Source organism: Lontra canadensis, unplaced genomic scaffold (genome assembly GCF_010015895.1).
Source record: "Lontra canadensis isolate GAN:19392208 unplaced genomic scaffold, GSC_riverotter_1.0 scaffold78, whole genome shotgun sequence".
Taxonomy (NCBI): Eukaryota; Metazoa; Chordata; class Mammalia; order Carnivora; family Mustelidae; genus Lontra; species Lontra canadensis.
Window position 1 is genome coordinate 1219703 of NW_022631072.1, and position 12630 is coordinate 1232332.

General features: G+C 39.3%; 1 protein-coding gene and 1 non-coding gene across 2 annotated transcripts in view; one reads left to right on the top strand and one right to left on the bottom strand.

The window, feature by feature from the left end:
- Positions 1 to 7631: 7631 nt before the first annotated feature.
- Positions 7632 to 7738, bottom strand: LOC116881904. Its single transcript, XR_004385522.1, has one exon. It is a non-coding gene; the product is annotated as a U6 spliceosomal RNA (small nuclear RNA).
- Positions 7739 to 9604: 1866 nt separating this feature from the next.
- Positions 9605 to 12630, top strand: part of YIPF4 (Yip1 domain family member 4) — a 29943-nt gene continuing 26917 nt past the window's right edge. Inside the window, exon 1 of the mRNA XM_032881849.1 lies at positions 9605 to 9892. Coding sequence (XP_032737740.1) covers positions 9814 to 9892 — 79 coding nt within the window. The 5' untranslated portion in view covers positions 9605 to 9813. The remainder of the gene's footprint in view (positions 9893 to 12630) is intronic.

A 12630-nucleotide genomic window follows, 5' to 3' on the forward strand; every position in this document is an offset into this window, starting at 1 on the left:
CATGCAATTAATTTTCCACCATAGGTGATTTACAAGCCAAGCTTAAAGAAAAGGAGTGCCTGGCCAGCTCAGCTCGTAGAGCGTGCAACTCTTGATCTTGGAGTTGTGAGTTTGTGGCCCCATGTTGGGTGCAGAGGTTACTTAAAAATAAAAACTTTAAGGGGCACCTAGGTGGTTCAGTTGGTTAAGCTGCCAACTCTTGATCTCAGGTCTTGATTTTGGGGTCATGAGTTCAAGCCCTGCATTGGGCTCCATGCTAGGTGTGGAACCTACTTAAAAAATAAATGAATAAAAGATTTAATAAAAAAAAATTTAGGGGCACCTGGGTGGCTCAGTGGGTTAAAGCCTCTGCCTTCAGCTCAGGTCATGATCCCAGGGTCCTGGGATCGAGCCCCGCATTGGGCTCTCTGCTCAGTGGGAAGCCTGCTTCTTCCTCTCTCTCTGCCTGCCTCTCTGCCTACTTGTGATCTCTGTCTGTCAAATAAATAAATAAAATCTTTAAAAAAATACATTTAAAAAATTTTTAAAAGATTTTGTCAGAGAGCCAAGCAAGTACCCATTTTTAAATTTTTTTAAGATTTTATTTTATTTATATTTTAAGTATTTATTTGAGAGAGAGAGCACAGGTGCAGGGGTGAGGCAGAAGGAGAGGGAAAGGGATAAGCAGACTCCCCAGTGAGCACAGAGCTCCACGTGGGGCTTGACCACAGGACCCTAGTATCATGACCTGAGCCAAAATCAAGAGTCTGACACTTAACCAACTGAGCCATGCAGGTGCCCCTTAAGATTTTATTTTTAATGGTTGTTATTAATAAAACTACTATGCGTATTTCTGTATGAGTCTTTGTGTAGACATAGGTTTTCATTAGATAAATATTTAGGATTGGAATTGATAGGACACATGGTAAATATATGTTTAACTTTCTAAAAAACCGCCAAATAGTTGTCTTTATGTGTTAGAATTCCAGTTGATCTACGTCCTCTCCAAAATTTAGTATTATCAGTCCTCTTAAATGTAGTTATTCTAATAAGTCTTCAGTGTGGTTATAAATTTATATTTCCATTCTGACTAATGATGTTGGGCACCTTAATGTGCTTATTGGCCAAATGAATATCTTCTTTCAGGAAATATATCTTTGAATCCTTTGTCCATGTTTTAATGACAATGAGTTATAAAAATTTTCTAAGTACTCTAGAGACAAATCATTTGTCAGATATATGGATTGTGAAGATTTTCTTTCAGTCTGTGGTTTTTCTTTTCATTGACTTAATTTCTTCAAGTTTCAAAATGTTATGAAGCTCAATTTAGCATTTATTTCTTTTATGAGTTATGCCTTTTGTATCATAGTTAAGACCTTTCTTAATCCAAGACAGCAAAGAGTCCATCTGCAATTTTAATCCTCCTTTGCCCTGTAATATAATATAGTCAGAGGTTCTGGGTATTAGGAGTGGATATCTTTGGGGAGTCATTATTCTGCCTACCATGTATGTCCATTATCAGAATGAAGAACTGCTCTTCTGTTCCTACTTTGCTGAGTGTTTTTTTCTTGTTTTTTTAAAAATTTATTTTTTATTTTATTTTAATTTTTATTTATTTTGTGAAAAATTTTCTTATTTGATTATAGTTGACACACAATATTACATTATTTTCAGGTGTACAACATAGTGATTCAAGATCTCTATGTTATGCCATGCTCACCAAAGTGTAGCTACCATCAATTGCCCTATAACTCTATTACAATACATTGACTATATTCTCTATGCTGTGCCTTTCATTCCAGTGATTTATTTATTCCATAACTGGGAGACTATATCTTCCTCAACCCTTCACCCATTTTCTGAGTGTATTTTATCAAGACACATACTATTTACTGTTTGCTTCCCACACTGTTAAGTGTTTTACACTTACTATGTCATTTAATTCTTACCTATGATATGATTATCATCCTCAATTTACAGAGGAGGAACTGAGGCTTAGAAAAATGAAATAACCTCCCCAGAGTAATATAACTAATACTTAGGATTAGAATTGATGTGCCATATGGTACAGCAGAGTAAAATTTGAACAGAAATACATTAAAACTAAAAGCCAATGTTTTAGTAACTACCAAAATAAATTTGAGTTTAAATGTTCTTCATTTTCTGCACAAGGTCATCCACTTATCTCTTTATTCTTATTTTAAAATTTTATTTATTTGACACAGAAAGAGAGCAAGAGCAAAAGCAAGGGGAGTGGGAGAGGGAGAAGCAGGCTCCCTGCTGAGCTGAGCGCCCAATGCAAGACTCCATCCCGGAACTCCGGGATTATGACCTGAGCAGAAAGCATATGCTTAACTGACTGAGCCACCCAGGCGTCCCATCCACTTATCTTTTTAAACAGCTTTATTGAGACATAATTCACATACCTTACAATTCACTAATTTAAGGTGTATAATTCAATAACTTTTAGTATGTTCTCAGAATTTTATATCCAACATTACAATTTTAGAACATTTTCGTTATCCCCAAAGAGAATCTGTACTCCTTAACTATTACCTCTAACCCCAATCCCCCCACCCCTACGCAACCACTAATCTACTGTCTCTACAGACTTGCCTATTCTGAATATTTCATATAAATGGAATTACATATGTGGTTGTCTATAAATGGCTTCTTTTACTTAGCATAAGATTTTCAAGATTTTCCCTGTAGTAGCATGTATCTGCCCTTCATTACTTTTTATTGCCAAATAATATCTCAGTGTATGGATATACCAAATTTTACTTGTTCTTGTGGATTAGAACTTCTTCATTTTTGGCTATTATGAATGATGCTGCCATGACCATTAGTGTAGAAGCTTTTGTGTGAACATATACTTCATTTCCCTTTGGCATGCATGTAGGAGTAAAATTGATAGATCATTTGAGTAAATGACATACTGTTTTCCTAAGCAGTGGCACTACTTTACTTTAATGAAGATAGTGTGTGATGGTCCCAATTTCTCCACATCATTTAAAAAAAGGATTTTTAAAATTTATTTGAGAGAGACAGAGAGTGCAGAAGCTGGTGCAAGGGAAAGCCAGAAGGAGAAGCAGGCTCCCCACTGAGCAGGGACCCCTGATGCAGGGCTCCATCCCAGGACCCTGGGATCACGACCTCAGCTGAAGGCAGACGGTTAACTGATTGAGCCATCCAGGCATCCCATCTCCACATCCTTGTCAACACTTGTTATTATCTGTCTTTCCTACTACAACCATCTTTATTGTGTGTAAAGTGGTATCTCATTTTGTTTGCATTCATTTGTTCTTTCACTTACTCATTTATTTTTTATGTAAAAAATAAATAAGTGCTACCCTACAACCCAGCAATTGCACTACTAGGTATTCACCCCAAGGATACAGATGTAGTGAAAAGAAGGACCATATTCACCCCAATGTTCATTTCAGCAATGTCTACAATAGCCAAACTGTGGAAAGAGCAGAGATGCCCTTCAACAGATGAATGGCTAAAGAAGATGTGGTGCATATATACAATGTAATATTACTCAGCCATCAGAAAGAATGAATACCCACCATTTGCCTTGATATGGATGGAACTGGAGGGAATTATGCTGAGTGAAATAAGTCAATCAGAGAAAGGTAATTATCATATGGTTTCACTCATGTGGAACATAAGGAATGGCGCAGAGGACCATAGAGGAATGGAATGGGAATGATTCGGAATGGAATGAGGAAACTGAATGGGAAGAAATCAGAGGGAGATAAATCATGAGAGACTCTGGACTACAGGAAACAAATAGGGTTATAGAGGGGAAGGGGGTTGGAAAATGGGGTAACCAGGTGATGGTTATTAAGGAGGGCACATGTGGTGATGGGTACTGGGTGTTATAAACAACTGATGAGTCGTTGAAAAGTACATCAAAAACTAATGATGTACTAGATGCTGGATAATTGAACATGTTGAAAAAATAAATAAGTTAGTAGATAAATAGAACAATGACATATTTGTGATAGGTGCTAGGAAAGAAATAATCAGGGTACTATAATAGAGATTGATGTGGTAGCCAAGGAATCTAGAAAGTTTACATTTAAGCTGGGGTCTTAAGGGTGAATTTAACCAGCCCTGAAAGTGCCAGGAAAGAACCTTCCAAGCAGAAGGAAACAAGCACAGAGCCTTAGAGGTAAGAAAGATCTTGGCTAATTTTAAAAAATGAAAAAGAAAAAAAAAGCCAGAATAACAGATTGCAAGCAGGAGAGTGACATGAAAGGAGCCTGGAGAGGTAAGCAAGAGATAGTAAGGAATTTGGATTTTACCCTAACTACAGTGGGAAGCCATGGAATGATTCTACATTAAACATGGGTGACATGGTGTTTGTGTTTTAAAAGGTTGCTTTAGCCACTCCATTGTAAAACCAGTGAAAAAGTGATTGCAGTTTTTCACGTGAGAGATAATAGCAACTTGAATACAAGTGGTGGTATCAAAGATGGAGAGAAGTGCTTCCAGCTCTGTGTGAGAGGAAGAACAAGCAAGACTGGATGGGACTCTGGTAAGTGACAGACAAGAGTCAGTAATGGCACTGAAGTTTCTGGCTTTAATGATGAAGTGAATGAGGGTGCCATTTACCAAAATAGAAAACCAACAAGTGAAAAATGAATTAGCAATGGTATGGCATACTGGTCCTTATGTAATGACCCTACAATGTGCTTAAATACATTCTGAGAGCTTTCAATTCCGTTTTTCCAGATTTACCATCCATTCCTTTAAGTGTACACAACATCTGCTTCCTTGGCTATAAATTTAATGACAGTTGCCTGGGGTCAGGGATTTATTTACCTTTACATTACAGTTTTTGTATTATATTCTTCTCTCACTAGCATTAACTAACAATTGAAAACACTTCCTTTCATTCCCATTCAGATGTCTCTCCTACCCACTATTTAGATCCTGTCCACTTTTCAAGTACTTTGAAGTATCATAAGGTAATTGAAATCAATGAAATGAAAATTGAGACAACAAAATATGTATCACTCATCACATTAGCGTGTTTGAGAAAATGACTATAGCTAGCGTTGATAATGGAAATGGAGTAGGGAAAAAAGTACTCTTACACTCAGCCAATAGAGGTACAACTTCTTGTTACCTCTATAACAGGACAAGTTAGCAATATGTATTTAAACACTATAGAGATTTGTACCCTCTTCGACCTCAGTTATTTCTCTTTGAAAATCTTATCCTAGAGAAACATTCATGAATATGTACAAAGCTGAAAGTTTGTTTATCATGGTACTGTTTATAATTATGAAAATTTGGAAGGAAATCCAATGTCCAAAGATAGGGAATTTTCTTTAATAACTATAACATCTTCACTAAATGAAATAAAAGGCAGCATTACAAACATAGAAAAATATATGGTGACATTGAAAATATTAATGTTATAAAACAGTGTGTATGAGATAATGTATTTTATATACAAAATCCTTAAAAAAGGATTGTAAAAATTTACATGAAGATATTAATGGTATTTACCTCTATAGGTAATATAATACGGCAATTTTTCCTTTCTATTTTCTCTAATAAGTATGCATTAATTTTAAGATGAAAAAAGTTATAAAGACAACCAAAAAACAAGCCATGGGTTTCCCACTGGAGTTTGAGATAATCTCAGTGACTATCACAGTTAAAGTTTCTTAGTCTGAGTAAACTAGCCCTCTTAAACAATAGTTAAAACATGAAAGTCAAATTAGCAAATGAAACATAGCATTTGAAGGTCAACAAAACCATTATTTAAAGAACCAAAAGAGGACATGAATTCCTGAAACAAGATTCCAGAGACAAGAATCACAGTCTGAAAATCTCCTGACCTCAGCTGCCCAAAGTCTGGATTGGAGGAATGGATGTCTACAATTTACTAAGATTATATGACAACCCAGTGACTGAGAATACAGCAGCCCTTGCACGGCAACATCAAAACTACTCTTTTAAGTTCTGTTGTGGCCACTGCAAGTTGAATGCAAGGTGTCACATTCAGTAAACAACCAGAGCTGTGTGAAGTGCCCCACTAACTTGAATAGAGCCAAAACCCAAACAAAACAAAACAAAACACCACCACCACAAAACTTAAACATCAAAGGGGGAATAATGAACTCTCAAGAGTAGCAAAACACAAAGCGGTTTCAGAGCATTGAGGTCAGAGCCCTGGAGTCAGATTACCAGGGTCCACATCCTGATTTTGCCAATTAGTATTTCCGTGATCTTTGGCAAGTGATTAATTTTTATATGCCTCATATTCCTTATTTGTAATATGGGGAAAGAATATCTATTTCATGAGTTTGTAATGAGGATTAAATGATTTAATGTAAAGCATTTACAGTAGTGGGGTGGGGGAGGCACAGTTGGTTGGGTATCTGACTCTTAGGTTTGGCTCAGGTCATGGTTTTGGGGTTGTGGGAGTGAGCCCTGTGTTGGGCTCCATGCTCAGTGTAGAGTCTGCTTGAGATTCTCGCTTCCTTTCCCGCTGCCCCTCCCCCTCCCTTTTTCTGGAATAAATAAGAAAATCTTTTTAAAAAGCACTTAGAGTATTACTGGGCACATAGTAAGTGCCATAAAACTGTTAGCTAAAAGTATCCTTGAAGGGTTACTATTACTGTTATATATCTAATTGGAGTTTCAGAAAGAGAGGAGAGAGAGAAGAGTAGTGGCACTATTGGAAGAGATAATAACTAAAATTTTCAGGAACTGAAGAAAGACAACAACCTTGAGGTTCAGGTTACCCAATAAATTCCAAGCAGTATACCCAAAAAGAAATCCATACCACTTACTCATTTCCATTCTCTGCATACAGAAAGGCAAACACATATTAAAAGCAACCAAGGAAAATAGAGAAATCATCTTCAGTCAAATGAAGCTCATTTTCCAACAGCAACTAGAAAACGAAAGAGAGTGGAATGTCTTCAATGTATTGAAAATATTTTAAAATATTTTTTTTATTTATTTGAGAGAGAGAATCTTGCTTCCAAAGAAAGGAAAAAAGAATGAAGAAAGGTGATCGGAGCATAAGGGGCTTGTGAGACACCATCATGTGGACCAAATACATATTATGGAAATACCACAATGAGGAGAGAGAGAGAAAGGGATAGAGAAATTATTTGAAGATAAAATGACTGGGAATGTGCAGGTTTTAGAAGAGAGAGTTGAAGAACCAGAGGAGTCACCAACTGATTTGAGAAGCTAAGCACATCCAACTCCTGAAGTGAGTGTGACAGTTCATCTGGGTAACTATCACCTCTGTGGGGTCACAGCTAATTGTCTAGTGGCCTCCATTGGTTGATAGGGTTTGCAAATAGCAAGAATACTTGAATGTAAACCATAGGACCATCAGGAGTAGCTGGAACTCCCTGCATTTGTTCATCACCACATCTAAGAAGAGGTTTGCAGTGCAATGGCTACTGCTCCACTTCTACCTTACAAATCTTGTACAAACTATTCTTTTGAGAAACTCTAACCTGAAGGCATATACAAATATGAATTCTACAAATCATAGTTCCAACTTAACTGAGTGTATCCAGTACAAATGATCACATCCTTCAAATGTTTGCTCAACGGTCACTTTCCCAATTTTGCCTATTCTGACCATCTTATTGTATTTTATTTTTTAAAATATGGAATGCTTCATGAATTTGCATGTCATCCTTGTGCAGGGGCCATGATACTCTTCTCTGTATCATTCCAATTTTAGTATATGTGCTGCTGAAGCGAGCACCTGACCATCCTATTTTAAATTGCAACTCATCTCACCTCCTTTTCAGGCTAATTTTTCTTAGATTGCCTTTAAATGGTGGTGTTCCAAAGAGTATCATTCTTGGTACTCTTCTCCCACTCACCACATTCTACCTGGGACATCTCATCTATATTCATAGATGCAATTACCAACCATACACTGATGATTACAACACTTTATCTTCAGTTCAGAACTCTGTGCACTGAGTCTTTATTACCGAAGAGTAACTAGTCAGCTCAACCTGTGTATTCTTAAATGCATGGTGTTCAAAACTTTCCCCTCTCCCCACACGAGGTCCTCTTTTTCCTCTTCTTCTGTTTCATCACTTGACAAATAACAAACACTTCCAACCACCTAAGCAAGAAACATGAAATCACACTAGGCTCTTTCCTCTTCTTTAATCCAAACTCTTCCTATTGATCATGAAGTTCTGGGGATTCTTAAACTTAGCATATCTCATACATGTTTCCTCTTTGCCATCTCCAATGCTGCAACCATAGTCCAAGACTTATACTTCTGCAAAAGTCTCATACAAGTATGTGCCCTCGATATCTGATATGTCATTCCTTTGCTGTAATTCCTTTAATGGTTCCTCTAACACTTCCAGAAAAGAAAGGGGGAAAAGCCAATCCTTTGAATAGCATGCAAGATTATTAATGATCTTTTTTTAAAAGATGTTATTTATTTATTTATTTGAAAGAGAGCAAGTGAGCGCACACAAAGGTTGCAGGCAGAGGGAGAAGCAGGCTCCCCACTGAACTGGACCCTCAGTGCAGGACTCAATCCCAGGACCTTGGGATCATGACCTAGGCCAAAAGCAGATGCTTAACCAACCCAGCCACCCAGGCGTCCCTTATGATCTCTTCTTTACCTATTCATGCAATCTCATCTGTAGCCATTTCTCCCATGAGACTTAAACTCCAAAAAAACTAAATGGCTTCCGGTTTCCCAAGTCCATTAAATGATCTCTGGAATAATAGGATCCCGCCTTCTTCCCCAGAAGTTTTCACCATCCTTTAGGTACCAACTTAATTGTTATCTCCTATGCAAAAACTTTCAATATTCCCTTCTACTCATTGATGGCCATACCACGCCTTCCCATTGCTCTACTGCTGATGCATCACGCATCTCTGCAAGTCTGTCTCATGTTTTACCCCAAACCCTCTCTCTCCATATTGGAAGCCACAGTTATGTAACTTGTATATTAAACTTAAGTATATTTATTTAACTGTTTAAAAACGTAGATGGGTCCGTAAACTTGGTTAAGTTTATCAACAGACAGGGCCTTGTAGTGAAAAGAGCACTGGACTAGAAGTCAGAAGATTTGAGTACCATCCTAATTCTATTCCTTCCTTATTTGGGCCTCAGTGGTCTCCCTCATAATGTAGCTAGAGTACAGCCCCAGTTTCTGGGTGGCAATTTACAACTTATTTGCTTCTTTATTATTACCCAATCCAGCCCACTTCCTTTCACAAGTGACTCTCGGAGGCGCTATATAATTTACTCAAAATCCCATTCCAAGTAATCAATGTAATGGGAAAGCAAAGCAATCTTGGTATCCTAGACCGGAGCTGACCTCTAGGAACGTTCCTAGTTCTAAAATTCTGTAACCCATCCACTTAACAAAAACGTTGGAAACAAGTAAAGAAAAGCTACAAGCGAAAAGACATAAAGTAAACAACAGCAGCCAAAAAAGTAGGTGAAGCATCGAGGCTCCATGAATTAGAGGTGAACTTCCCATCCTTGGGTCAACTTCCGGAATCAACAACGGAGAGACCCAATCAGAACCTTTCTCCCGGGAGCCAATGGGAGAGCACATTACAAAGAGCCAATCCAAGGGCCGCTGTCACTGTTGTGGTGCTGTCAGGGCGCCGGCGTCGTAGTGCTTGGGCGGTCGCCACCTAAAGGACTTCGGTGGGGCAGCCTCGGGGGCAGCTTGTCTCCGGCCTCGCTGCCAGCCTGCTCTTCCCGGATCGCGGGCCTCAGCGTAGGGTGTGCGTGCGGGCGGGTGCCTGGGCCGCCTTGGGGCCTGGGCCCAGCCGCAGAGGGGCCGCGAGATGCAGCCGCCGGGCCCGCCCCCGGCGTATTCCCCCACGAACGGGGACTTCACCTTTGTCTCTTCGGCAGACGCGGAAGGTGAGGCTGAACCCCAAGAAGGCCCGTCCCCCCGGTGGACGCGGGGTCCCACGCGGCGGGCTCTCTCTCGTACTGAGGTGGTTGCGGCCGGGTGGGGACGGGCAGGAAGCTGACTGGGGACCGGAGCCCTCTGCGCCTGCCCGGCCTTCGGGAAGGGCCTGAGTGGCGGGCGGGGGACGTTCCAAATTACTTGTTTGGCTTCTGACTCGCCCCGCACCTCAAGTGAGCCCACGCAACAGTAAGATTTTATTTCTGCAGTGATTTGCTGTTATTCCAAAAAGGGGTGGTTAGATTGGCCAGGGTAGGTGTCAGAATGAAAACAGTGTAGGGGAGCGGTGTCCCTCTTTTATTTATGGATAACTTAATGCTGGGATTAGATTCGGTACTGCGAATACAAACTTCCCTCTGGGAGTTCGTGGGGTTTTTTTTTGTTTGTTTTTGTTTTTGTTTTTTTATGGACTCTGATATCTTGCGGACGTCCCAGTTTTCCTCCTGTTTTATAGTGTTTGACCTCAATATTCAGAGAAGTGGCCCCAAGAATGTTTGAAACTTCTTGTAATACAGTTGGGTTGTTCCCAAAGGCTTTTACTTAATTCCTTGTCCTGTTGCGAGGAAGCAGTTCTACTAGATTTTTCTTTTTCTACATCACGGGAAAGTTTGTTTTTCTCTTCTCTGTTCCTCACCAGACTCTTTGTAACCCGAATTTTTCTCTGCTAGTCAGTTTCAAATTTTACTTTTATTAGACTATGTAACCTGACTTACTGCCTGATAATAAAAAAGATCACGCATAAAGCTGTAGAAATTTCAGTCTAGAGAAGAAGAACCTGGAGTTTGCCAATAAATCTGGTTTCAGGGGCGCCTTCGTGGTTCAGTGGGTTAAGCATCTGCCTTTGGCTCAAGCCAGGATCTCAGGGCCCTGGGATCAAGTCCCACATGGGGCTCCTTGCTGGGCAGGGAGCCTGCTTCTGCCTCTGCCTGCTGCTCCCCCTGCTTATGTTCTCTCTCTCTTCCTCTCTCACTGACAAATAAATAAATTCTAAAAAAAAAAAAAGAAAGAAAGAAAGAAATATGGTTTCAGAGTGCATCAGTTAGTGTAGCTTGTTTTCCTTTTCTTTGTTTTGTTTTGCTCTTGATTTGTGAGTGGTGGCGTTTGAAAAGAACCAATGTTGCACTGTATGTTAACTACCTAAAATTTAAGTTAAAAAAAAAAAAGGCGGGCGGCGGGTGGGCAGCGCTTGGGTGGCTCAGTGGGTTAAAGCGTCTGCCTTCAGCTCAGGTCATGATCCCAAGGGTTCTGGGATCGAGCCCACATCAGGCTCTCTGCTCAGCAGGGAGCCTGCTTCTCTGCCTACTTGTGATCTCTCTCTGTCAAATAAATAAATAAAATCTTTAAAAAAAATAAATAAATTTCTATTTTTTTAAAAAAGAAAAAACGGTATTATAATTTTGGTTATAAATTAAAATGGAAAATATAATTTTTATTTATCATAAAAACATAGCTGATACTTCTATTTTACTTTTTTTTCTAAATTTTTTAAAAAGATTTTATTTATTTGAGAGAAAGAGCAGGTACAGGAGAAGAGGGAGAAGCAGACTTCCCACTGAGCAGGGAGCCCATTGGGGGTTGGATCCCAGGACGCTGGCATCATTACCTGGGCCAAAGGCATGTGCTTAGCCCACTGAGCCACCCAGGCTTCCTTGATACGTTTATTTTAAACTTAATATGAATATTTGGTGAAATACAGCAACCCAAAGTATTTCAGTTTGTTTAATCTAAATTTGGTAGCATAGTGATTCAGGAGGAATATCAACTTTAATTTACTAGACTTTAAAAAAAATTGTCTTATCATTATTCAAACTCATATATTTGTGTGTATATGTGCCTTATCCACCCTAACCCCCTGAAATAACTTTTCTCAAACACACCTAAGAAAACTAACAGTGATACAACAAGCTAACCCATTGACTCTATACTAAACCAAGAAGCCTGGAATAAGTAAACTTACCTAACGGATGGATGTAAGGTTTATTCGAACTTCTCCATTTAGCTTCTAAGGATACAGACTCCTTGTATATCCAAAGATGTATAGACAAAAATAGATATATGTATAAAAATACCCTCAAGTGTATGACATTGTGCATTAAATTTAGAGGATTTTTTAAAGATTTTATTTATTTATTTGATAGAGAAAGAGCATAAACAGGGGGAGTGGAAGAGGGAGAGAGAGAAGCAGGCTCCCTACTAAACCGGGAGTCTAACGCAGGGCTCCATCCAAGGACCCTGGGATCATGACTTGAGCTGAAGGCAGACGCTTAACCGATTGAGCCACCCAGGTGCACCTAAGTTTACAGAGTATTTTAAGCAAATGACTTCTTTGGTCTTTTTTTTTTTTTTAAGATTTTATTTATTTATTTGACAGACAGAGATCACAAGTAGACAGAGAAGCAGGCAGAGAGAGGAGGAAGCAGGCTCCCCGCTGAGCAGAGAGCCCTATGCGGGGCTCCATCCCAGGACCCTGGGATCATGACCTGAGCCAAAGGCAGCGGCTTTAACCCACTGAGCCACCCAGGCGCCCCTTCTTTGGTCTTTATAAGAATCCTTCTGAGCTTCATTTTTCTTGTATTTTATGATGAAAATGAGGCCTAGAGAAGTTCAGTAACCTCCATGTGAAGGATCTGAATTCAGAGCTAATCAGAATTATTTCCATGAAATTGTGGTGATTCTTATATTTTTGTAA